Source organism: Lontra canadensis, unplaced genomic scaffold (assembly GCF_010015895.1).
Source record: "Lontra canadensis isolate GAN:19392208 unplaced genomic scaffold, GSC_riverotter_1.0 scaffold96, whole genome shotgun sequence".
Lineage (NCBI taxonomy): Eukaryota > Metazoa > Chordata > Mammalia > Carnivora > Mustelidae > Lontra > Lontra canadensis.
This window is the reverse complement of record NW_022631090.1, coordinates 2,001,197-2,025,725: the sequence shown is the minus strand read 5'-3', so window position 1 is coordinate 2,025,725 and position 24,529 is coordinate 2,001,197. Positions and strand designations below refer to the sequence as shown.

General features: G+C 38.6%; 2 protein-coding genes across 5 annotated transcripts in view; one reads left to right on the top strand and one right to left on the bottom strand.

The window, feature by feature from the left end:
- COL4A5 (collagen type IV alpha 5 chain) overlaps window positions 1-4,970 on the bottom strand; it is a 224,602-nt gene extending 219,632 nt beyond the window's left edge. For all 4 annotated transcript variants that reach the window (XR_004380245.1, XR_004380244.1, XR_004380246.1 and 1 more), the window contains exon 1: window positions 4,693-4,970. Coding sequence is in view for 1 of the 4 variants with exons in the window: in XM_032837167.1 (XP_032693058.1) it covers window positions 4,693-4,773 (81 nt within the window). In the remaining 3 variants the exon portion in view is untranslated. The remainder of the gene's footprint in view (window positions 1-4,692) is intronic.
- COL4A6 (collagen type IV alpha 6 chain) overlaps window positions 4,565-24,529 on the top strand; it is a 267,989-nt gene continuing 248,024 nt past the window's right edge. Inside the window, exons 1-3 of the mRNA XM_032837168.1 lie at window positions 4,565-4,607; window positions 6,587-6,755; window positions 6,954-7,005. Coding sequence (XP_032693059.1) covers window positions 6,745-6,755; window positions 6,954-7,005 — 63 coding nt within the window. The 5' untranslated portion in view covers window positions 4,565-4,607; window positions 6,587-6,744. The remainder of the gene's footprint in view (window positions 4,608-6,586; window positions 6,756-6,953; window positions 7,006-24,529) is intronic.

Genomic DNA, 24,529 nt, shown 5'->3' with positions numbered 1-24,529 from the left:
TAACTTATAATGACAGCAATGAAATCTTAAATTTATTCACGATTTGCCAAGTACTATTCTAAATGCTTTACATAACTCCTCTCATTTTATCCTCAAAACAACCTGTGACATAGGTACCACCCATCCCCTTTTGCCAATAAGGTAATTAAAGCTTAGAGGTTACCACTTGGTTGAAGGTAACACATCTACCAGTCAGATTCCAGGTCTGACTCCAGAGGCCAAGTTTTTAAAGATTCTGCATAAGACCTCTCCAAAGCCCACAAATCATGTCTGCAGAGGGACACCAGACTCTACAACATCAAAGATATATTTTTATTCTGTGGTCTTGGATTGGAAATCAGTGATATCAGTACAAATACATGGTTTTTAATACAAATATACACAAAGAGAGATTGAAAAAAATAGATAAATACATGGATATACATCTGTGTATATATACATCTATTTCTTAGTTTTGTCTGCTGAGAAGGTATAGAACCAATGACACCTCAATAGCCATGAGCATACCAGGCACCCAGACCTTGACTTCTAAATACCATTATCCAATAAAAAGGATCAGGCATCCCTAGAAAAATGGCTGATTCCAGGGTCGGGGCAGTGAAAGTAGAAAAAATGAGGCTGGAACATCTTGTAGTACCAGAATGTAAGGGAATGCTCAAAAAACGGCAGGGACACACTGAAAGGACACAGAAGCCAAGTGGAAGTACCTCCCATTGGCCAAATTTGGGGTAATTTCAGCAAAAATAAAAGTAAAAATAGCAAAACTCATTATAACTCATAGAATAAAACAAATATCCATAACTCCATACTGCTATAAATAACTGAAAGGATAATAAGTAAATAACAGAGGTGAAGTACTTTGCTATATTAGATTTCAATTATTAAGTACAGAAAATGTTAAAAACTGAAAACCACTATTTGGCAAATATCACAGTAATAATTATTCAGGCCAGAATCCTCAATAGATGCTAATTTTAAGCAGGCAAAAATATGATGAAAAACAGGATATTTACGTTGTCTCACAATATCGCCTCACACATCTTTATGAGATCAGCTCATTTTGTAATTACAAAAGGAAAAAACAGTGACTTTATGGCATTTAAACCTGGTAGACACAACATGAATTAATTATCAAGGTTAACACAAGGTCAAGAGTCTAGTGTTGAACATATAGACATTAAAAGTAAAATAAAAACACAGAAAAAATGTACACACTCTTACACAAAGGATAAACTCATTTATAAATATATACACAAAACTAAAATTATCTAGATAGTTGAGTAAATAGAATTTGATACAATGGTTAGGTAAATTGGTAAAAAAAAAAAAAAAACAGAAGTGAACTGGGCAATTTAAGCAGAGAGCCACCATATACACATACCCTGTTTAATCATAATAGACATGCTACTGAAAAGTTTAGCATATATAAAATTATTAGGGAAACTGACAAATTAAAAGAAAAATAAAGCAAGACTTTCTTTAAAATAATCATGCACCACAAATAATAGTTGTTTTATAAATCTAACTTTTTATATGTGATAGTATAAAATCACACCTTCAACAAGTAATTGCTTCTAGATTGCTTTTAAATTATATCTCTATATGTAGACATATGTACAAAGATCAAACTGATCTCTATTATGATCTCTTATTGTAAGTCCAAAGCTGTTTCCATTATAAGATGCTACTTCTCTAACATCAGCAGGAAGAGATATAATCCCTATTATCATTTCCATTTCACGTCCTGTGTTTCCCCCACCAAAAAAAAAAGTAGCAGAGATCCAAACACTCAAAACAGCAAGTAAGTCTCTATAAACCACATACAAAAGGAGGTACTATAGTCCAGTCATTGAGGGTAAAGAATTTGGAGTCAAACTGTCAAAATTTCCAGCCCCACAACTTAGTACCTATGTGATTTTTTTTTGGAAGTTACCTAATCTACGATCCGTAGCTTCCTGATCTCTAAAGCAGGGACAACAATCGTACATATCTCCTAGGTCTGTTGTGAAGACTATATATGATAATGTACATTGCATATTAGCACTATGCTTGGCCCGTAGTAAACACTCAAATATTTAAGTTATGATCACAGTGTCAACAATTCTACCTACAGAGCAGTTAATTCATAGTATACTTCAAAGGAAAAACTGTTCCAGGTCACAAACGACAGCACTACCCTCAGTATGTCGTCGCCACTGGTCACAAGAGAAATAGCATATTTAAATTAGAGAAACCTATCCACTCCACTGCCCAAAAACACTAACATTTGTATAGTAGGGGGTAGTACAATCTTACACACCATATCCATAAATCTAAGTGCATATCCTACTGATAGTAAGCATGGGTATGATCACCTTTACATAAAAATATGTTATTTCCACCACTAGAAATGACCTTTGCAACGTAAACCTGCCTTTTTCTCATATTGTTAACCTTTTCAGCATTAAGGTTACTCTTTTCCACCTAGTAATCACTCTGTCTAAAAAAAATCTTCCACGTATTTATGATATCCCCATTTGGCATGACTTCAGAGATATATCATTTAACTATGAAAAATTAAAGCAGTTCTTGTATCAGTGTTCTTCCTGATATAAAAGTCCCAATACCAGACTACTTCAGTCAACAATCAGGCAACCCCACTACCATCCATTTTACTCTGGAGAAGGTCACCAATATCCCCAGCACTAATATGGATAGAAGATACCATTCATATCTTTGAGATGATTAAAACATTTCACCTAACTAGGATATTGATGTGTGAAGTAGAAAAAAACAAACCCCTGGCTTTATTAGAGGCACAATGTCTTAACGATAGAGAAATATGATATAAAATGTTCTTTTAAAACTATATAGAAAGAAAAAGGAAAAAAAACTGCATATCTTCTGTAACTACTTCATGAACCATTATTAAGAGTCCAAGAAAACAAGCTTGCTCCCAAGTTTTGTCACCCATAAAAAGAAATCTCACTTTTAATATAAATTGTTTTAATACAAATTGATGTATTGTTATACGTACCTGTATGACTAATATCGGGTGCACATTTACTAATAGCAACATCAAAGTAAAAAATTGAAATATTTAATCAAACACCACAAAATCTTTGCCCCTGGGCCAAATGCCATAAGCTCCAAGATGTTTTTAAAAGTTTTTAAAAGTAACTACATTCAACAACACAATTGTAGTTTTATCCAGGGGTCTATAAATACTATTAAGTGGCAAAACCTTACCCCATTAAGATGCTCTGCATCAAAAAAGCAATTTCAAGTCATCTCTAATTTTTCAGAGGAACAATTACAAGTGTGGTTGATAGTCATGGTTCTTCAGAAGACTCGCTATCATAATTACATTGTGCTTAGAGTAATGTGAAAGTTAGTTTTCATACCTTGAGTACACATTTTCTGGAGGATAAAAGGACAATGTAATCTGAGGTATGCAGAGTGTATAGAGAAACCAGACAGCTAACTTAAACGTGGACCCAGATAAGCCATAACACAGCAGCTGCATATATAAAGAATTGATAAGTCACCCAACCACGGAAGGCCTAAGCCATGATCTCACATTAAAGTGTTTTTAAAACCACCCATTAAGATCACTTAAATGTAATTTTTAAATAATTTGTCGCATACTTAATTCTTTCAAGGTTAAGGGACGTGAAGGATGATGGGCTTCAGGCTGGAGAACATTTCCTTTAACAAAGCCATTCATTCCTTTACATCTGCCTCATCCCCAGAAAGACAGTGGGTGGGACTACCCAGAGATCCTTCTAGGAGATATACTGGGGTTTTAATTCTACATTCCTAAAACTGAGTGGAACTTTCTGCTCTGTCATTGCACAGGTGCATCCTCCTCTGTCCTTTAAACCAGAATACTCACTCTCCTTTGAAAAAAGAATTCTTTTCCTTTAAATGGGTGACGGGCGTATTTTCTATTTGTTTAGGTGCCTCAGTAAGACATTTTTTTTAAAGTAAACAAGCAAAAACCCCGAACTTAAAAACAAACAAACAAACAAACAAAAACACAACTCGGAGAAGACCCAAAGCCTGAAGCCATCCATCTTTACCTCCTTCTTCTTTGGTGTGTTACCTGCGCGTTTGCCATAAGGACGTCAAAAGGGGGACACTGTCTCTACAAGGGCTTTAGTGGCAGGTTCGTGTGGCCTAAGGAAGGGGCAAAAGGGAAGCACTTCCTGGGCGCGCTCAGCACTTTGATGGAAGCTGGATATAGAAAAGGCAAAATATTCAACTACAGACCAGGTTTAAAAGAGTGCGTGGGCTGTGTGCAACTAATGTAAAGGTTAGCGGGCAGGAAAGGGAAACAACCCGAGGGCGGAGGGTGGGGAGGAAAAGTTTCAAAGACCCTCCAGAGCCTAGTGAGCTATTAACGTGCGTCCCCCACCCCGGCTCCACTCTGCACACACACACACATACACACACACACCCCCACTAAGAGCAGCTAGCTGTAGGGAAGCCAGCGGCCCTATTTTAAAACATAAACCTCTCCCCTGGGCTGGAGAAGGCTTGAGTTACCAGCGTTGTAAATAATGTTTCTTCCTAAGCAAGTGAAGGCAGATTGGAATGCCCTTAGCCAAGGCCGAGGAGAAACGAAGGTAAAGGGACAAAAAAGTAATTTCTGCCCGAGAGTGAGATGACTGGTGTTGGGGGGGAGGAGTGGGGGGTAGAAGGAGGACTTACCGCAGCCTCTGCAGGCTGCCCCCAAAGACTCAGGGCCAGTAAGAACAAGCCGGCAGCCAGGGTGACTCCACGCAGTTTCATTCTTCTCCGGCTCCCGCAGCTCCTTCAACACCCGCACGAAATCCCTGGCTAGTTCTAATCAACTGACATAATCTTGAGTTTATGGGGAGAGAGCTAGAGGCGGAGAAGGACAGCGAGGGAGTCCCAAGTGTGCCCGTCAGCTTAGATAAGGAGGAAGCTTTTTAAAAGTGGAGGGGGTGGGAAAAAAAAAAAAGAAAGAGAGAGAACTCGTCTTCCCTCCCCTCTCCCCTCCCCAAAGCCCGTCTCTCGGGAGCACTTTTCCCTTCTGTCTGGACTTGCAAACTTTTTCCTCATGCAAGTCCCACGGCTCAACTTTCCTCCCAGTCTCCTCCCGCACCGCCCCCTCCCCGCCAGCACTGGGGAATTTGAGGATCAGTCCGCCACCGCTTCAGACTGCACCAGCAACCTGCGAGGGAGTGACGCTCAGTTATTTGGGGGAGGGAAACTTCCAGACCAGTTGGCTGGGCACCATGAGCCCAACCGGGAAGCTTTTCTATTCGTTCACTTGCACCTTCCTTTGCTATTACTCTTCCCTGACCAGTTCCACTCCCATTGGCGAGAGCACCAAAGCCAACTACAAATAGACCGGAGCGGGGACTACTTTTTTAGCGGATGGATCTTAGAGGAAACTGAGATTTTTATTGTTAATGGTTAGAAACAAATTTTGGTCGCTGCTCCCTGGGCAGCTGGACTTGTTTGCCTTCCACCTGCTCGCAGGAAAGTGTCTACATTCAATAAAATATGTGAAAAATATTAGAATTGTGTGTATATATATATGTTACATAATTAAATATATTCTTACAACCAAAGAATTAGGAAAATGAACCTACTTACATGAAGCTTTTATGCGTGTTTAAACATCTAAGATTGAGGAGCATTCAGTAGGTATTAGTAATTATTATATGGTTGGATGTTATTGTAATACTGTCATCTTTTTATTATAGCATTGCTAAATGCTATAACTTTTACCTTTTATATTGAATAATATAAAAGGCATTGAAATTCATTGCGGTTGTGTTTCCGAAGGATTCAATACAGGAAATTAAATAACTTTCGTGCTATTTTCTTTAAAACTAACACAAACACCTAATTGGAAACATTGATGTAGAGTTAATGGCAGTAGAATTGATGTTTCCGAAATAAAGTAGACTTGAGCATTGCTTTGGTAATCCTGATCTGCAGATTTGTTAAGTAACCAACAGGCCCAGAAAATATTTTGTGTGGACTCCTTGGAGGGTCTTTTGGGGATTTGCTGAACATTTCTGTTATCTCAGAACCTAGAATTTGCCACTTGAGAGTCTGGCAAGGCTTTGGACCTATTCATGGGGGCCCACTCATCCTTAGGTTCTACTCAGTTTTGGGTAGATTTACAACTCCAGAAACAACCACCACCACCACCACCCACCAAGAGTTTAGTAGACAATCAGAATGAGTGTTATATGCACTTGGACGAGTGTGCAAGGGCACTTCCGGGCGAATCTTTAGGAGTCCTGTGCCCTAAATGTATTTATGTGTAAGAGTTAACAGTGGTTTATGGAAGTGTACGCTGCATAGTTGCTTAGATCTTAGTGTATAGGTCTCTATGACCCTGAGCGTGAAGCTATGGAGATGCGTGGGAATGTTATGTGCAGAGGTGTCTGCAAGTGAGAAAGACGCCGGACTGCCCAAGGTAGGGGGGATGATTGACAGCAGGCAGCCCCGCCCCTTTCCCCTCCATTCCTTCCTCTCCTGTTGTATGGAACTATCTTTTTTAAGTGCTGCAAGTTGTAGCGGGCACCGCTGACTGTTTCCCTTTGGGGCACTTCCTTTCTAGAAGCTGAGTTTAGTTTCTTCTGAAGTGAGCTACTTCGCCCCCCTACCCGTCCTCCTGATTAAGGAAGCAGCCGCCAAGCATCAGCGTAGCCCTGATGAGCCCGGGCTGTGGAGCCGCTTAGCTGTCTCCCGGGACCCAGCTCTGGAGAAGCCGCAAGCATGCACACTGGGTGAGCTGTTGCTGCCCTGAGCTCCCCTCCCTCTTTCTACTTTGAGCTACTTTGCAGAACTGGGACTATACTTGTAATTATGTCTTTGTAGAGAAAGGGGTGGGGGGCAGGCAGCCAAAAGGGGTCGGGGATTGTGGCCAGACGTAGGACCCCGGAGCCTTGAGAGCCCATGTTACTCACACTTCCTCCTGTTTTCAGGTTGTGGCTGCTCCTGGTTACGTTGTGCCTGACCGAGGAACTGGTAGGAGCTGTGAGTCTCTCCCCCCGCCCCTCACCCTTTTCTCTCCTCCTCCTTTGACCCCTTCCCATTCCACCTCTAGTGTTTGTGTAAGGGGGTTACAGAAGGTTGCACTGGGAAACAGTTCACATCACTCTCCTTTCTAGTGGGAGTTAATGGGGTTCTTAGGAATAGCACAGCGTCAGGCTTATGCCTTTGGGACTCAGGCATCTTTCTGTCCCAAAACTTCCTAACAGGATGGGAAAATAAAAGTAGAAGACACCAGAGATACACATTTCTGAGCCTCTTCCCAGAGGATTTTAAGATGACTGACATCTGATGCTTTTCTATGCATCTACCTTTAAGACAGAAGAAATGTAATTTCCCCTGTTCTACAAGAAGACGAATTGGCACACAAATTTGAGAGTGGGAGGAGAGCCTTAGGAGTGGGACTTGAAAGTGCCATGAAAGTTATGGAAGTTAAACTTAAGTATTTGCTTGTGATCCTTTGACAGTACCAGATGACAACATCTGGACTCTTTAACTACCTGAACTGAACTAATAACACTTAGATGATGTTCAGTTTCTGTCTGATGTTTCCTTTCACTGGTTTTCTGTGTCATCAGAAAGTTTAGAATAGAAAAAAAAATCTGCTGGCAGAAATAAAGTTAGCTGCTGAGTTCAAATATAAAGTTGTTTGACTATTGAGTACTATTTCACTGCTCTATTTAGTGAACTGTTAATAGCCAAAATCACACACTGTATAGATGATAGATATTTAACATGTGGATTTGACAATTTAAAATAATTGGCCATATTTGTAATACTTTAAATATTTGTAAATACTATATTTATAGAGCCATACTTAATTCAATGCAATAAAATCAGCTAATATGTTTATGGGGAGAGGGAAGATTACTTTATTCTGGTATGTATCTTTAAGAAAATATCAGAATAAAGTGAAATGATTTCTCTTAAGAAAAGAGAATGATGCCAGAATACTTGACACCTTGTGCCACCCCCCCCCAACTCAGAACATCAGCTCTTATGTAAGTAAATTCTAGACTTTGTAAACAGGAGTATTGATCTACAATTCTGTGTACTTCTCCATCGGATTCCCCCAGTACACAAGTTTAGTTATATGTTACCTTGAGGCTCAATACTACATTTATTGAAAATGCCAGGTTTTGATTAGTTAACAATTTGTCTGGGAATCTTGCCACTTATAAAAATGTTATGGTTGGGCAGCATACCCTCCAGCTAAAACTTTATTTTCAGATTCTAGCTGATTGTATTCAGTGTACTTTTGGGGAAAAGCATTAACAAATCATTCTAGATAGCTGGAAACTTCCCAAACACTGCATCTTATCTCTCAATATCCGTAAAAGTCACTGGAGGTTTATGCTTTAATTCTTAGAAGTATTGAAATGTGTCTCCAAAATCAAGCTCTGCTTTGATGTATGGATTTCAGATTCTGTCTCATTGTTTTACAATGTCACCTGCTATTTCAGTGTGTGTGACCCTGGTAAGACTAAAATAAACCTTGAGATACACTGACAATATTTTTTTTTACCTTATTTACATCCAGAGCTGCTCCTTCACTGCTGTTTATTTCTGCATCATATCTTTGGCAGTGTAAAGCTAGGAGAGTTGCTGGATAAGTTCTCAAAAGGTGACTTTTCTGAGGGGAGGTTTTTTGTTTGTTTTCCTTCTTTGTAGTAGATTCTCCTGTATATTGGGAAGTTCTCATCTCCTCTCAATTCCAGTTTATCCTCTGGGTTTGTAATATCTTTCACTTTTCAAATGGCTTTAGCTCTTTGAATTCTCTGTACCTTGACTAATATTAATGAAAAAATAACTTTTAAATGGATTGACAAGGAACTAGGTTGTACTTTTCTATAAGAAAGTGTGTTCACTGTGAAAGTTAAGTTGCCAATAACAGAATCTTGGTGAGCATTTGAGATAGGGTCCTTTAGGTACTTTTGATTTCTCTTTGTCAGAGTTTATAAAGCAGTGCCATTTAAAGGATGGAAAGCTAAATGTTAAAACCTGGGATTAAAGAATGAGTTTCCATTAAATTTCTTTTAAAAGAGTGATGATCTTCAGTGAGGTGAAATACTTGCACAATTTATCTGAATGAGATAGATCCTAGGATTTCAGAATATCCATAATCATTTTTGGTTATTAAGTACTTGAGGCATAGCACACAAAGATTTATTTAAACATAGTCTCTAACTTGCTAGGATTTTACTTTCTCAGACAATGCTGGTCATTATGTTTCTTAAAAGATAAGATACCTAATGATAAATTATTATCTGCATGTACCTGCATTATGTTAAAGAAAAGACTAAAAAGATTCATATCTCACTATAGGCCAACATGTCTAGCAGTTAAAGTATGCAACCAAAGTAGTCAAGGTCCTTATTTTTTCTTCCCAGTTTGCCTCAAATCTCCTTCGGTAAAAGCTCTAATACAACCAAGCATATTTAAAGTCAAAGCCAAGGGACTGTTATCTGGGTAGAGAAAAGGCAAAAGGAGGAGAAAACATATGTCTGTTTGTCCCCTTCTGCAAAGAGCATAGGTAAATCAAGGTCTGATTGAAATACAAACTTCTTTCCTTAAACTTGTGACTTGGCCAAGTTGGTCCTTTCCACTGTGATGTTCAGCCCTAATTACAGCCATCAAAATATGAATAGAGTGTTAGGGATTTTCAGAGACAGAAAAAGTTTCTTCCTACTCTGAGGATCCAGAGGAATATTTACCTTATTTGAGGCTGTGTCTCTAAGAATTCTTTCTTCAAAAGAAACCAACCTTACTGAGATACAATTTAAATAACATAAATTCACCCATTTTATGTATACAATTCAATGATTTTTAGTAAATTTGCCAAGTTGTGCAACTACCGCTATATCCAGTTTTAGAAGATTTTCATCATCCCAGTAAGATCCTTCATATCCAGTCACAGTTAATCCTCATTCCTACCCCTAACTCCAAGAGAACATGAATCTACTTTTCTACCTTCTACCTCAAATCTACCTCTAGATTTGTCTTTTCCAGGCATTTCATATAAAGAGAATAGAATCATATAATATGTGATCTTCTGTGTTTGGCATCTTTCACTTAGCATGATGTTTTTGAAGTTCTTTCATGTTGTAGCATGTATCAGTATTTTACTCTATTGGTATTTGCATTTAATATTGGTATTCCATTATGGATATACCTCATTTTGTTTATGCATTCACCAGTTAATGACATTGGGCTCTTTCTACTTTTGGGTTATTATGAATAATGCTGTTATGAACATTATCATCCAAATCTTTGTGTGGACATTCAATTTGCATTTCTTGAGTAGTTATATAGGAATGGAATTGCTAGGTCATATGAAACATTTATATTTATGTTTATTTAAATATTTTGCCCATTTTAAGATTCAGATGTCTTATTATTGAGTTTAAGAGTTCTTTGTATATTCTGGTTACAAGTCCTTACATTACAACTTGCAAATATTTTCTCCCAATCTGTGCCTGATGGCTGGTCTTTTCATTTTCTTAATATGAAATTTTTTAAAGTAGCCTTCTGCTTTGCCTTCTAGCAAATATCCTATATCAGCTAGCTGTGAATAATCACAATATATAACATATATATGTGTGTATATATGTACATAGAATATGTATCTTGGGTTGACTAAAGATACTGAAACATACATATGAGCACACCATCAAAGGAATCTTCAAATGACTACATAAATGGTTAACACATAGATGATGATGTAGCTACACTATTGATAGGTCAAATAAAAACATATTTTAAGACAAGAGAGGAGGGGAAATAGATATTATTTAATGTGCTACTAAAGAAGCAAATATATAATTCTATATCACAAATTTGTTTTGTTATGTTTTGATTATTATATTTCAATAGGATTGGTTTCCACTGTAATCCCATGTATTTTACTGAATACATTTAAAAAATTATTCTGAAAAAGAGTCCATGGCCTTCACTAGCCTGCCAAAGTAATCTATGACATGAAAAAAACCCTAGTTATGCAACTGGTTTTTAGAGTAAACAAATTGTCACTTTCTAAGGCTTGTTCAGGAATGAGGGCATTTGCATTTTCTTTTTTTTTTTAATTTTTTAATTTATTTTCAGCATAACAGTATTCATTGTTTTTGCACCACACTCAGTGCTCCATGCAATCCGTGCCCTCTCCAATACCCACTACGCATACCAATAATCTGTTTGATTTTACAGAGTCTCCAGTAAATACACCCCTAGGTACTGTAATCTTATAATCAAACCAGATCACAGGAGCAAAGTATACTGTTTCCCTAATGACTTCATTAATATAAGAATGAAACAATTCAACATCGTATTGTAAGTCCTAGCCAGAGCAATTAGACAAGGAAAGAAATAAAGGCATCCAAATTGGACAGGAAGAAGTAAAACTGTTACTATTTGTAGATGACATATTATATAGAGAAAACCCTAAAGACTTCATCAAAAAACCATTGGAACTAATAAATTCAGTAAAGTTTCAGGATACAAAATTAATACACAAAAGTGTATTGTATTTCTTTACACTATGAATGAACTATCAGAAAGAGAAATAAAGAAAACAATCCCATATACAAGTGCATCAAAAAGAGTAAAATACCATCGAATAAGTTTAACCAAGAGGGTGAAAGACCTGTACATTGAGAACAAGACATTAATGAAAGAAATTGAAGAAGATACAAACAAATGGAAATGTATTCAATGTTCATGGGTTGAAAATAATTAACGTTGTTAGAATTTCCATACTACCCAAGCAATGTATAGTCTCAGTGCAATTCTTATTAAAATTCCAGTGTTATTTTTCACAAAAATATTACAAACAATTCTAAAATTCATATGGAACCACAAAAGACCTTGAATAGTCAAAGTAGTCTTAAGAAAGTAGAACAAAACTGAGACATCACATGCCCTGATTTCAAACTATATTACAGAACTATAGTAACTAAAATAATATGGTGTTGTCATTAAAAAAAAAAAAACCTAGGTCAATGGAACAGAACACAGAGTCCAGAAATAAACTCATGCATATATGTTCAATTAATCTCTGACAAAGGAGCTAAGAATATACAATGGAGAAAGGACAGTCTTCAATAAATGGTATTGAAAAAATTGGACAGCCACATGCAAAAGGATGAAACTGGATCAGTATCTTAGATCATACCCCAAAATTAGTTCAAAATGGATCAAACACTTAAATAGAAGACCTGAGACCATTAAACTCCTAGAAGAAAACATAGGCAGTAAACTCCTTAACATAGGTCTTAGAGATGATTGTTTGAATCTGACATTAAAATAAACAAGTGAGACTCCATGAAACAAAAAAGCTTCTGCACAGCAAAAGAAATCAGTGAAATGAAGATGCAACCTACTGAATGGGAGAAAATCACTGCAAGTCATATATCCGATAAGAGGCTAATACTAAAAAAATACAAAGAACTCATACAACTCAATAGCAAAAACACAAGCAGTACTATTTAAAAAATGGGCACAGGATCTGAATAGACATTTTCCCAAAGAAGACATACAGATGACCAACAAGTACATAAAAGGGTGCTCAATGTCATGAATCATCAGGGAAATGCAAATCAAAACCACAAAGAAATATCACTGCACACCTGTTAGGATGGCTAGTACCAAAAAGACAAGAGATGGGGTGCCTGGGTGGCTCAGTTGGGTGGGTGCATCTGCCTTCGGCTCAGACCGAGATCCCAGGGTCCTGGGATCAAGTCCTTCATCAGGCTCCTTGCTCATCAGAGAGTCTGCTTCTCCCTCTCCCTCTGCCTGACACTCCCCCTGCTTGTGCTCTCTCTCTTTCTGTCAAATAAATAAATAAAATATTTTTTTTTAAAAGAGACAAGAGATAACAAGTGTTGGCGAAGCTGTGGAGAAAAGAAAACCCTTGTACGCTGTTAGTAGGAATGTGAATTGGTGTGACCACTATGGAAAGCAGTAATGAAGTTCCTCAGAAATTAAAAATAGAACTACCATGTGATCCAGGAATTCTACTTCTGGGTATTTACCCAAAGAAAATGGAAACACAAATTTGGAAATATACGTATACCCTCATGTTCATGGCAGCATTATGTACAATAGTGAAGAGGTGCAAATAACTTAATTATCCATTGACAGATGCTAAAGAAATTGGGAGTGCCTGGGTGGCTCATTCATTAAGTGTCTGCCTTCAGCTTGGGTCATGGTCCCAATGTCCTGGGATGGAGCCCCGAGCCCTGCATTGGGCTCCCTGCTCAGGGTGAAGCCTGCTTTTCCCTCTCCCACTCCCCATGCTTGTATTCCCTCTCTCTCTCTCTCTCTCTCTCTCTCTCACACTCTCTGTCAAATAAATAAATAAAATCTTTAAAAAAGAAAAGAATTTGTAGTGCACAATGGAATATTATTTGGTCAAAAAGAATGAAATTTTGCCATTTGCAACAACAGGGATTGGCCTCAAGGACATTATGTTAAATGAAATAAGACAGAGAGACAAATAACATATGATAAATCTTATATGTGAAATCTAAAAAAAGAAAAACGAAGCTCATAGATACTGAGAAGAGTGATTGGTGTTTGCAAGAGGCAGAGAGTGAGGTGTGGGAAAAATGGGTGAACTGAGGTTTTTTTATTTAAAAGAATGAAGCAAATAGATTGACATCAATTATCAACATGTATTGGTTTTTACTTGCCTCAATTATGTGGATAGTTCCATAATTTCACCACCATTCTTGCAGTATGAACTTGTCCTATCCTCTATAGATGACAGACGTACACATATAGAAATAACATATTAGGAAAGTGCCATCCTGTATTAAACTATCTAGTCCTTTTAAGCTTACTAAATGTCCCAGTGAGGGAGATCATAGGGCTCTAACTTGTTTTAAAATCTAATTAAATGCCTATAAAAGACCCAATAAGTATGTTCAAAGGAAACTGGCCATAGGAAAATTAGATAAGAACAATTAATTATCCACTCTCTTACCATCTTTAATCAATCTCTCTCCTAGGACTTCTTTGTTCTACAAACAATAGTAAAGTCTCTTCCATTATAAAAACAAATAATAATACAAAAAACATAGTTTTATTTTTCTCCGTAACTCTAACCTCCTCAATCCTATTACCACCAAATTCCCACTCATTATCTACTCTTCTTCAACAACCACTTATCCCTAAGCCTATTACAGTCTAGATAGGCTACTCTCCAAAACTGCCCTCTTTCAAGCCCAATAGATTCTTTTCATTATGTCTGCCTTAACCTATCGGGGTTTTTCCCCAGGTTTATTGAGAAATAACTGACATACATCACTGGATGGCTTACAGCATGATGATTTAATTTATATATGTTGTGAAATGATTACTGCAATGTTTGGCAAACATACATCTCATATAACTACAATAAGAAGAAAAGAAAGAAAAATGTTTTAAAAATGTCCCTTTGTGATGAGAACTCTTAGGACTTATTCTCAATACCTTTCCTATATGGCATACAGCAGTGTTAGCTAGAGTCATCATGTTGTACATTACATCCCTAGTACTGATTTACCTTGTAACTGAAAGTTCATGCCTTTGGAACACCTTCCTCCAATTCTCCCTCCCTGCATCCTCTGCCTCTGGTAACCACAAGTCTGATCTCTCTACTGTAGTGCTTTGCATTTTCCAGTTATTCTGAAACTGCCTTTCCTTCTTTGACTTTCAAGACACTATGTCTCATTATTGCTCCTTGTACTTCTCTGATATTTTTATTTTATTCATTCAACATTTATTTGTTGAGAAAGCACTGTATTCTGAAGAGTGTGCCAAGCTCTGATGACACAGTAGTGAACAAGTCAAGTGTATCTTTGCTGTTATGGAGTCTATAACCTTCATTACTCTCTGGTCCTAAAATGGGGCTTTTTTTGTTGTTGTTGTTGTTCTCAGCATGTTATCCTTTGCCTTCTTGTTGCCCCAACAAGTTTAACTCTGACTTCTATACATTGATGACTATAAATTTATATTTCCAGCCCAGGCAAGTCTTTTGAGCTCCAAATCTATATTTCCAATTACCTAGTCAGCTTAGATCTCAATTACTTGATATATACAAAGCACTTAAAACAATACCTGGAGATGCCTGGATGGCCTCCTTTGGTTAAGTGTGGACTCTTGATTTTGGCTCAGGTCATGATCTCAGGGTCCTGAGGTGGAGCCCTGCATCGGGCATGGCACTATGCATGGATCCTGCTTGGGATTCTCTTTCTTCCTCTCCCTCTGCCCCTCTCCTGGCACTCGCTCTCTTTCTCTCTCGAATTAATTAACTAATTAATTAAAAATTAATATAAAACAATGCCTGGAGCACTCAAGCAAAACCAGCTATTATTATTTTCTATTGCCCCAAATACAATGTGTCCAAAAATGAAACTGTTTCCCAATCCTTTCCATGACACTCCAACCTCCCGCTCTCATTTTTTTAATCTTTGTAAATATCACCATCTCCCCAGTTTCAGGCAAGAAACTATAGAATCAGCTACTAACTCTTACTATTTCCATCCTTCTTACCAATAGTTTTACCAAGAATCTGAAGAATCTAGATTGGTTCCAAACCTCATCATCATATATCAACAGCCTCTTAACTACTTTTTCTAACTCCTGACTACATTCTAATCTCTACATGGCCACCAGAGTATTTTACTAACAGTAAACCCAATTATGTTATCTCCAGATTTCAAACCTTTGTTGGTTTCTTGTTTCTTCCAGTATTAAAATGCATACTCCTTAGCTTGCCATAATATTTAAGGGCTTTCATGATCTGGTCTCAACTACCTTTCCAGCCTCGTGTCTGTGTCTTCTTTCCTGCCAACCCTCCTTCTCAGTGTGTTTTTTCCTGCCAACCTTCCTTCTCAAGCTCATAGCGTAATTCACACTTCATTCAGATTGAATGTCTCTCCATTTCCAAGCTACCTTGTGTTCTTTCCTACATCTTTGCATTTGCATATGCTGTCCTCCTGATCTAGAATGTCTCTCTCCATTATTTACACTTTCTCCTCTACCTAGTGAACTCCTACTCGATCTTTAATACCCAGATAAAATGTTATTTCTTCTATGAAACCATCCCAGACCTCTTTAGAAAGAAGTCATTCTTCTTTCCCCTGGATTCTAAGGCTCTTTGGGCCTATTTGGTAGCATCTGTCATGTAGTCATGATAGTTCTGTGCTTATATACCTGTGTTGCCCCCTTCAGCCTTGTACATACAATGCCCAGGATACGACCAAGCATTTAGTAGTGGATTAAAAGATGACTTTCAAATGAGTGAGCAGATTTATTCCCAGTGGCCGGCAACAACTGTATTTTCCTTGTCTGTCTTGGCAATTACTAATGTTAACTCTAATAACAATTGCTTCGATGGCAAAATAACCATTTTTCGATGGTATATTGTTTAAGAGAAAGGACTCTGGAATCAGACTTCTGTTTGAATACTGCCTCTGTCCACTGACACTTCCTACCTGTGTGACTTAGGGCAACTCATTTTACCTTTTGGAGACTCAATTTTCTCATCAGTAAAAATAGGACAATAGCACCTTCCTCCTGAGAGTAGTGTGTGATTCAGAAGAAAAAAACATATATGACATTACCATTCACAAGGTAGGTGCTAAATCCCTACTCTGCACACACACCCCCCACCGCAGGTATTCGTTATTTCTTTTATTGCTGACAGAAAATTTTTAAAAGATTCCTCGATTTTGGCAACTGATATATGACAAGTTGAGAAAAAGGAAGATGTCAGAGAAGACTCCCTCACCCATAGAATGTACATCTGGAAGGATGGCTATGTTTCTCAGTTGTCCCCCTTATCTCTCTTCCACCTCTTTAATAATGACATATAATTTCTTGTGCCTTAAGTTGGCAAAGTATTCTTCTCAGTTATACTATTAGCTGCTCAAAACAACCCTGTGAAATACACAGGGCAAATATTCTCAGCCCAGAGAGATGAACTGATTTACCCAAGAGCACAGATCCAGCCAATGGCAAAATTGGGGTTAAAACCAACTACAGTGCTGTCTATTGACTTCAGGCATTTTATCATCTCTTACTTGGACTCCTACAACAGACCTGACTGTTCTTCTGGTTTCAGTCTTCCGCTGCCTCCTACCTTTGTTCCCAATAGCCATCCTCTGCAAGCAAAGGACCTATTCTAAAACATAAATATGATCGTGCTGCTCCAATATTTGTGAAAGCTGACTGTACCCATCATCATTTGGCCCTGCCTACCCATCCCACTCCATCTGCTGTCACTTTTCTCATACTGATGTTTAGATCACAGTTATACTTTTGGTGTTGGCTCAACATGCCATGTATCATCAGTCCTCCTGCTTTTCCCTCTGTTTGAAACACCCTTCTCTTCTCTTCTCCTGTTTTCCTCCTGTGTCTGCAGATGGACGTATTATTCTTCCTTTCAGGCCCACTCTAGTGAATAATTTTCTGAAGTGTCTCCTTTCTATTCTTCTATCCCTCCTTGTGTTTTTCCTCCTTTCCTTCCTTCAAAAAATTGGTATTTCATGCCTGCCATGTTCCAAAGACTGTGGTCGTCCCTGTGGTTTGAAGGACTAGGTTATGTCACTAGGTGGCTAGAGCCTGGGGAGGGGGAAGCTCAGGGAGGTTGGCAGAGCATGGTATAAGATTAGGCTGGAGGAATAGGAAAGAGCAAGACCTGCCCTGCACTCTTTTTGCTCCCTGACTCCCCAGAGCACATACCTAATGTCTGTAAGAAGATCTGTTTCTCTAGATGGAGGATGATAGGCGTTAAGGTTATTATTGATCACTGCGACTGCCTGTATACCAGAAATGAGTGGCGAGCCCATTTGGGGGACACATGAGAGCAAATTGCTCAATTATTTGTTGAATTTATTTTTCAAGCTTCCTAGGAGAGAAGAAGGGTTAGAATTGTTACATTTGATCTAGTTTCCCCCAAAGCCACCTCTACCTCTGCTGTCCTACCTTTGTGACCTCTTGCGGAGACCAGGGCCCAACTGAAGATTATGTCTGAAGGGATCTCCCCAGGCATCTTTGAAGTCCCAGTTCTCCTTTGTCTAGCAACAATAGGGCTAGTTTGCCAGTATCTTTCAATCTGGTTCACTTGTACCAGGCGGGAGTTGGTGCTCTCCAGTGGAAATTTCCCTGGCCAAAAAGCTCTACAAGATTTACCTCCTAGAGATCAGGCTTTCCCAGAAATGTCTGGGACTGCTGGTCAAGAGGCTGAATTGGTCCTTTGGGAGACAGATTTTCTGCTGAGGAGGGAATGAAAGTTAAGTGGGATTTCTCCTTGTTCTCTAATCTTTGAGCAACCATTTTTCTTTACCCAGAGGGAAGAGGGTCGTCAGAGATAAATCCAATATGCCTAGAATCTAAACTCTGTGAGTGTAGCAGATCCCTTAAAGATGAGGATTAACCTTAGACTTATGAGATTTATGTGACCTTGCCTTGGAGATAAGATTAAGTTGCATAAATACTTACCAGCACCTAGCATGCAACTAGATATGCACAGCATGTCCAGAGATAATAATATTCATGTTGATGTTGATAATGATGTAGAAAAAGAATTATTAGAGCATTCTTCAAAATTTCCAGCAGTAGACCCTTTTCTCCCCAAACAAAATTTCATATGATCCCCCATATAGAATCCAAACCAAAATAGCTGTCTTGCCAGGAAGTCAAAGTTTTTTTAAACATTTATATATTTGTAAACTCAGAAAGAAGGAAGAGACTGAGAAAGAACAAAAACAAAAACATCTGAAATTGAGAGTATGAGCAGTCTTCATCTCCAGTTTGTGTTTTATTTTGGTTGTATAGTGTGGAGAAAATTGTGATGTACCCAAATAAATAGTGGACATCATGGGATGAGGGCTTTTTTGTTTAATACTTGGTCTTGCTATGTCAAGCAACACTTGGTCCTGGTATGTTATGTTTAACACTTCAGTTAAACAAATGTAGCAAGAAAATCTATATTTTCAGGTCTACAGACACTACTTTCTTCTCTCTCTTCTCTCTCTCACACAGGCACATAAATACACAGTGTTAACTTGGCAAAACACATTAATATAAATGGTGGTTTCCGATGAGTAAATGTTTGGTATGCAACCCATTTGGATGCCGCATGCTGTGTTTTATTACAGTTTTTAAATGGTTTAAAATACATTTTTCACATGAAATTAAAATCAGATGTTGTGGAGCTGTCGAGATACCACCATGATTTTAAAACACTGAATTATGTAATAATTGGGCATTAAACTTCATAGGACAGAATGAGGAGCCATAGAAGGTGAAAGAAGAAAGAGGTCCATATGGGTTGTAATTGGGGAAGGTTTCATAGAAGTAGGATTTGTGCCAGGCCTTAAGGGACAAGTTGAAAATGAATGATAAAGGCAGATACTGTATGTTCTCTGTGTTCCCGGACATCTCTGATTGCAAGCTTTCTTTAGGTCTTTAGAAATCTATTTGTCAGGAAACATGACTCAACTTTGATTTAAAAAGGTAGCCTGTTGAATACTCAGAGAGACAAACTGATCAGAGCCTGAACAAAAATATGGAGGAGGTATCAGGGTGCAGCGTCTTTGAGGAAATTAGGAAAAGGCCCTTTCCTCTCAGCAGTCATAGCTCCCTGCCATATCTCACTCCTTGCTGAGCAGTGAGCCATCTGGATTCCAGTTCCCACTTGTGCTCACAGTCAAGTTTCCTTTTGCAGGAGACCCCATAAACAAGCATACACTGTGGACCTAGCAGGAATGAATATGGTTAAGTGGGGGACAGGAGAAGAGCAGTGGAGGGAAATGACTATGGGTAGTTGGAGCAGGGTCAGGCCATGGAAGTCTTAAAAGCCAGGCAGAGAAAAGAATTGGGTGATAAAGCGCTGTCCTGAATTCTATGGTCAGTGGATCTTTTGCCCATTCTTACACCAGACAATTTGCCTGTACATATAACTCCCTATATAGTATATATCAAACATAAATACACATACCAAGAGTCTTCTTTTTTATTTACATTTTTGTTATAAAGACAAATACTAGCTTTAACCAGTTTTGTTTTGTTTTGTTTTTGTCTTTAGTTTTCTTCCTCTATGTACTATGCTCCTAAATCACTACTTTTATCCTTCTCCTGCTTAAGAAGTTGTAACATCAGGACATCTGGGTGGCTCAGTGGGTTAAGCCTCTGCCTTCAGCTGAGGTCATGATCCTGGGGTCCCGAGATCAAGTCCTGTATCGGGCCCCTTGCTCAGTGGAAAGTCTCTTTCACCCTCTGCCACTCTTCCCACTCATTCTCTTTCACTCTCTTGCTCTCTTGCTCGTTCTCTCTATGTCAAATAAATAAATAAAATCTTTAAAAAAAAAAGTAGTTGTAACTTCATCTAGATGCCTCCTCAATTAAAAAATTCAGTTTCTCGGGGCACCTGGGTGGTTCAGTGGATCATGACCTGAGCCGAAGGCAGAGGCTTAACCCACTGAGCCACCCAGAAACCCCTAAAAGTCACTCTTTAATCAGCAAAACTGAACTGCTTCCCTTGAGTTCTTCATGGAACTACCAGTAGCATCTTACCCTTGACTCACCTGTCCTTCTAGACTCTCTCCTTCTGCACTTTGTGGACATTCTTCTGTCTCCTCATTTGAAAGATATCAGAGCTACCTCTTATAGTGGTGAGGATTAGCTATAACGTTCATAAAGTGCCTCATCGTTGTATGTGCTTCAGGAAATTGTAGCTACTATTGGCATTTCATTCTCATAGCACTATGGTGCAGCTCATCATCTCCCAGCTCCCTGCCCCCCCCCGCCAATTTAAGGCATTGCTAATGGACAGAGGTCATGCCAAGAAGACAGCCTATAATTACCACCAGCTTCCTGCCGTGCTGTTCGCTAGCCTTGTCATAGCCCCTATACTTATTAATAGTCCTGGTTAGGGCAGGATCCATGATCTCTAGAATCTTAAGGAGAAAATAATTTAGATGGAGACCAGTGAGCCTTACATTACATACAGATATACTTTTAATTTCATCCCCCAACATTTGTGATACTCTTCTCAGCCTGGTCACCTTTAAGAGCCTCCAGTGGGGAAAAGGTAATTCTTCCTTCCTCGTTCATTCAGCTTTTTTGCCCACTCTGCTACTAAATAGACAGACAAAATGAAGGTGCCAGCTCTGTTACGGAGGACACCTGCTGGCTACAAACTGGCCCAGAGCCTGTTATTCTGGACAGGCCATTAAAGAGCCATATGTCTTTCAGTCACTATTTACTTGGAGCAGAATGAGAGCAAAGATTTATATCAAGTTACCAGTCTCTTGAGCCTGCCCTGTCCCGAGTTGTCCTCTTTATTTTTCATGTCCACTATTAGCTGACAGTAACAGTGACATACTTCTGTTCATATCCATAAAGGAACCTTATGATATTTCAGGACACAAAACTCTGAAAAGCACCAAGACCCTTAACTGGGACTCGTCTGATGAGAGAAAAGCCATCAAGCTCTTTTTCCCCCTCTCTGTTAGGAAGAGTGCTTGACCTCATAACTGCTATCCCTCAGTCAGAATAAGACAGGTTATGTTGCTATAGCAAATGACTCCCAACATCACAGTGGCTTAAAATAACAAAGGTTTATTTTTTGTTTATACTGCATATCTATCATGGGTCAAATGGGGGACATGATGTGGTCCTCAACCTTGGACCAAAATGGAGCAGCCGTCATCTGGAACGTTGCTCATTGTGCGACAGAGGGAAAGAGAGCTCTGAACATCTCACCCTATGCCACCAATTAAATCTTATTTCTCCAGCAGACACATGTCATTTTTTTTTCATTTATCATTGGAGAGCTTTGATCAGGGGATCAACTGGAGACCAGAAGGTGCAATCCTACCATGTCTGCTGAAGGTGGAGAGCTGAAAATAGTCAGTCACACTGTTACTTCATGTGCCCTGTGGGAAGACATCGCTGGTCTCACCAGCCCGGTCCCTTTCCCTGGGATCATCTTACTAAATCACTTCCTTTCGATTTCACTCATTCCTGTTTTCTTGCTTCTGCAGAAATCAAGCTACTTCTTACAAGTTTGATCATTATTGTTCAAACCATAGGCTGTGTAGTTTAATGCAAGGTGTTTTTTGCCCCCTTGATTTGAATCCCTTCTGCCTCTTTGGTGTCCCTGTAGTGCAGCACTGTATGCTGCAATGGTATACAAAGGTGTTAACCCAGAATAATTTTATTTCAATAACATGCTCTTTTTAAATTTCTACTTAATTTTTAATGAACATTTAATATATTAGTGGTTTCAGAGGTACAGGTTGATGATTCATCAGTCTTATATAATACCCAGTGTTCATTATATCACATGGCCTCCTTAATGTCCATCACCCAGTTACCCCATCCCTCCACCATCCACCCCTCCAGCAACACTCAGTTTCTTTCGTGAAAGTAAGAGTCTCTTATGGTTTGTCTCCCTCCTGATCCCATCTTGTTTCATTTTTTTCTTCCCTACTCCCCATAAGCCCCCGCCCTGCCTCTCCAATTCCTCATATCAGAGAGATCATATGATAATTGTCTTTCTCTGATTGACTTATTTCACTTAGCATTATACCCCCTAGTTCCATCTTTGTTGTAGCAAATCACAAGATTTCATTTTTGATGGCTGAGTAATATTCCATTGCATGTATGTGTTTGTGTGTGTGTGTGTGTGTGTGTATATATTACATCTTCTTTATCCATTCATCTGTTGATGGACATCGAGGTTCTTTCCATAGTTTGGCTATTGTAGACATTGCTGCTATAAACATTCAGGTGCATGTGCCCCTTTGGATCACTACATTTGTATCTTTAGGGTAAATACCCAGGAGTGCAATGGCTGGGTCATAGGGTACCTCTATGTCAACTTTCTGAGGAACCTCCATATTGTTTTCCAGAGTGGCTGAACCAGCTTGCATTCTCACCAGCAGTATAGGAGCATTCGCCTTTTTCCACATCCTTGCCAACATCTGTTGTTTCCTGACTTATTAATGTTTAAAATGCTCTCTTTTGGACTCTTCCTCACCTCTTGCTGTTTACTGTTAGAGTAACAAAAGAGCTATAATTCTGTGATCCTCTGACCATGGGATGGGGTTAAATGACTTGCCTAAGGGTAGGTAGGTAGTTGGTATCAGAGGAGCCTGAACTAGAATCAGGTTTTCTGACTCAGAGTCTGTTTTCTTTTTGTTACACCAGGTCCTATTTTAAAGAAAGTTATATAACTGGCGGCTGTGTAATTTACTCCAGAGATGACTGGTAACAACATAATCTGGTCTTTAATCTTACACAGAAAAAATTTTCCATTGAAACATCTCCTTTTGAGTATTTTGATGTATCCCATGTCATAAAATCAGATTCCTGAGATTCCTATGCCAATACATTTGTATTTTCTTTAAGCAAACAAACTAGCCCTGAGTGAATCAATGACATGATCCTGATTATCTGTAAAACTCAAACAAATAAGGACTTTCAGCACCCCTGCTGCATCTCAATCTAGAATAAGGCATTGCATACATTGTGTTATTGCAGGTTTGTTTCTTACTAGTATTTAGAATGTGATACAATGTTCAAGGATTAAAACTACAAATAACATCAAAAGCCTAGTGAGAGTACTATTGCATGTGCTGTGTCTGCCTATCTCAATTTGGAGGTCATTTTAAAAATTTTTTTAGACTTCTTGAAGCTCTGTTTATTTTTTTTAAGATTTAATTTATTATTTGTCAGAGAGAGAGAGCAAACACAAGCAGGGCGAGCAGCAGACAAAAGGGGAAGCAGACTCCCCACTGAGCAGGGAACCTGATGCAGGACTTGATCCCAGGACCTCAGGGTCATGACGTGAGCTGAGGCAGATGCCCAACTGACTGAGCCACCCAAGTGTCCCTTGGAGGTCATTTCCATGTGAACTGCTATGTATTTTTCTCATGTATAGTTTGCCATAAAGCTCTTCAATAATATTTCTTATTTTAACCAAATTTACTATTGCTGATGGCTTTAGAAAAAGCCCTAGCCAACGAGGCTGTCACTAAAGATCATAGTTGATAAAGGAGACATCTTTAATATAAAGACAAATCTTAACACACATATACTGAGTTCTTGTCAAGCTATCAACCAAATATCACATGGGTGGTCTGCAGGTACCACAGGTATCTGCAGGTACCACAAAACTCAGGGCTTAGTAGAGGAATAGACCATTGAGTTTCTTTGCTTTTTAGTTTTTGGGTTTTTTTAAATTAAATTCAATTAGCCAACATACAGTACATCATTAGTTTTTATTGTAGTCCTCAGTGATTCATTAGTTGTGTAATACCCAGTGCTCATCACATCATGTGCCACTGAGTTTTTATAGACATCTATTTAAAGAATGCCACACAGAACCTGTTAGAATGATATTTTGAATTGTTCTAATACTTTGTCTTCCAGCATCAGGTGATCTTGATTACTCTTCTGACACTAAAACCTGAGATTATTGTCATCTATAGAAGCACAAGGCAAGATATTTGAGGACAGT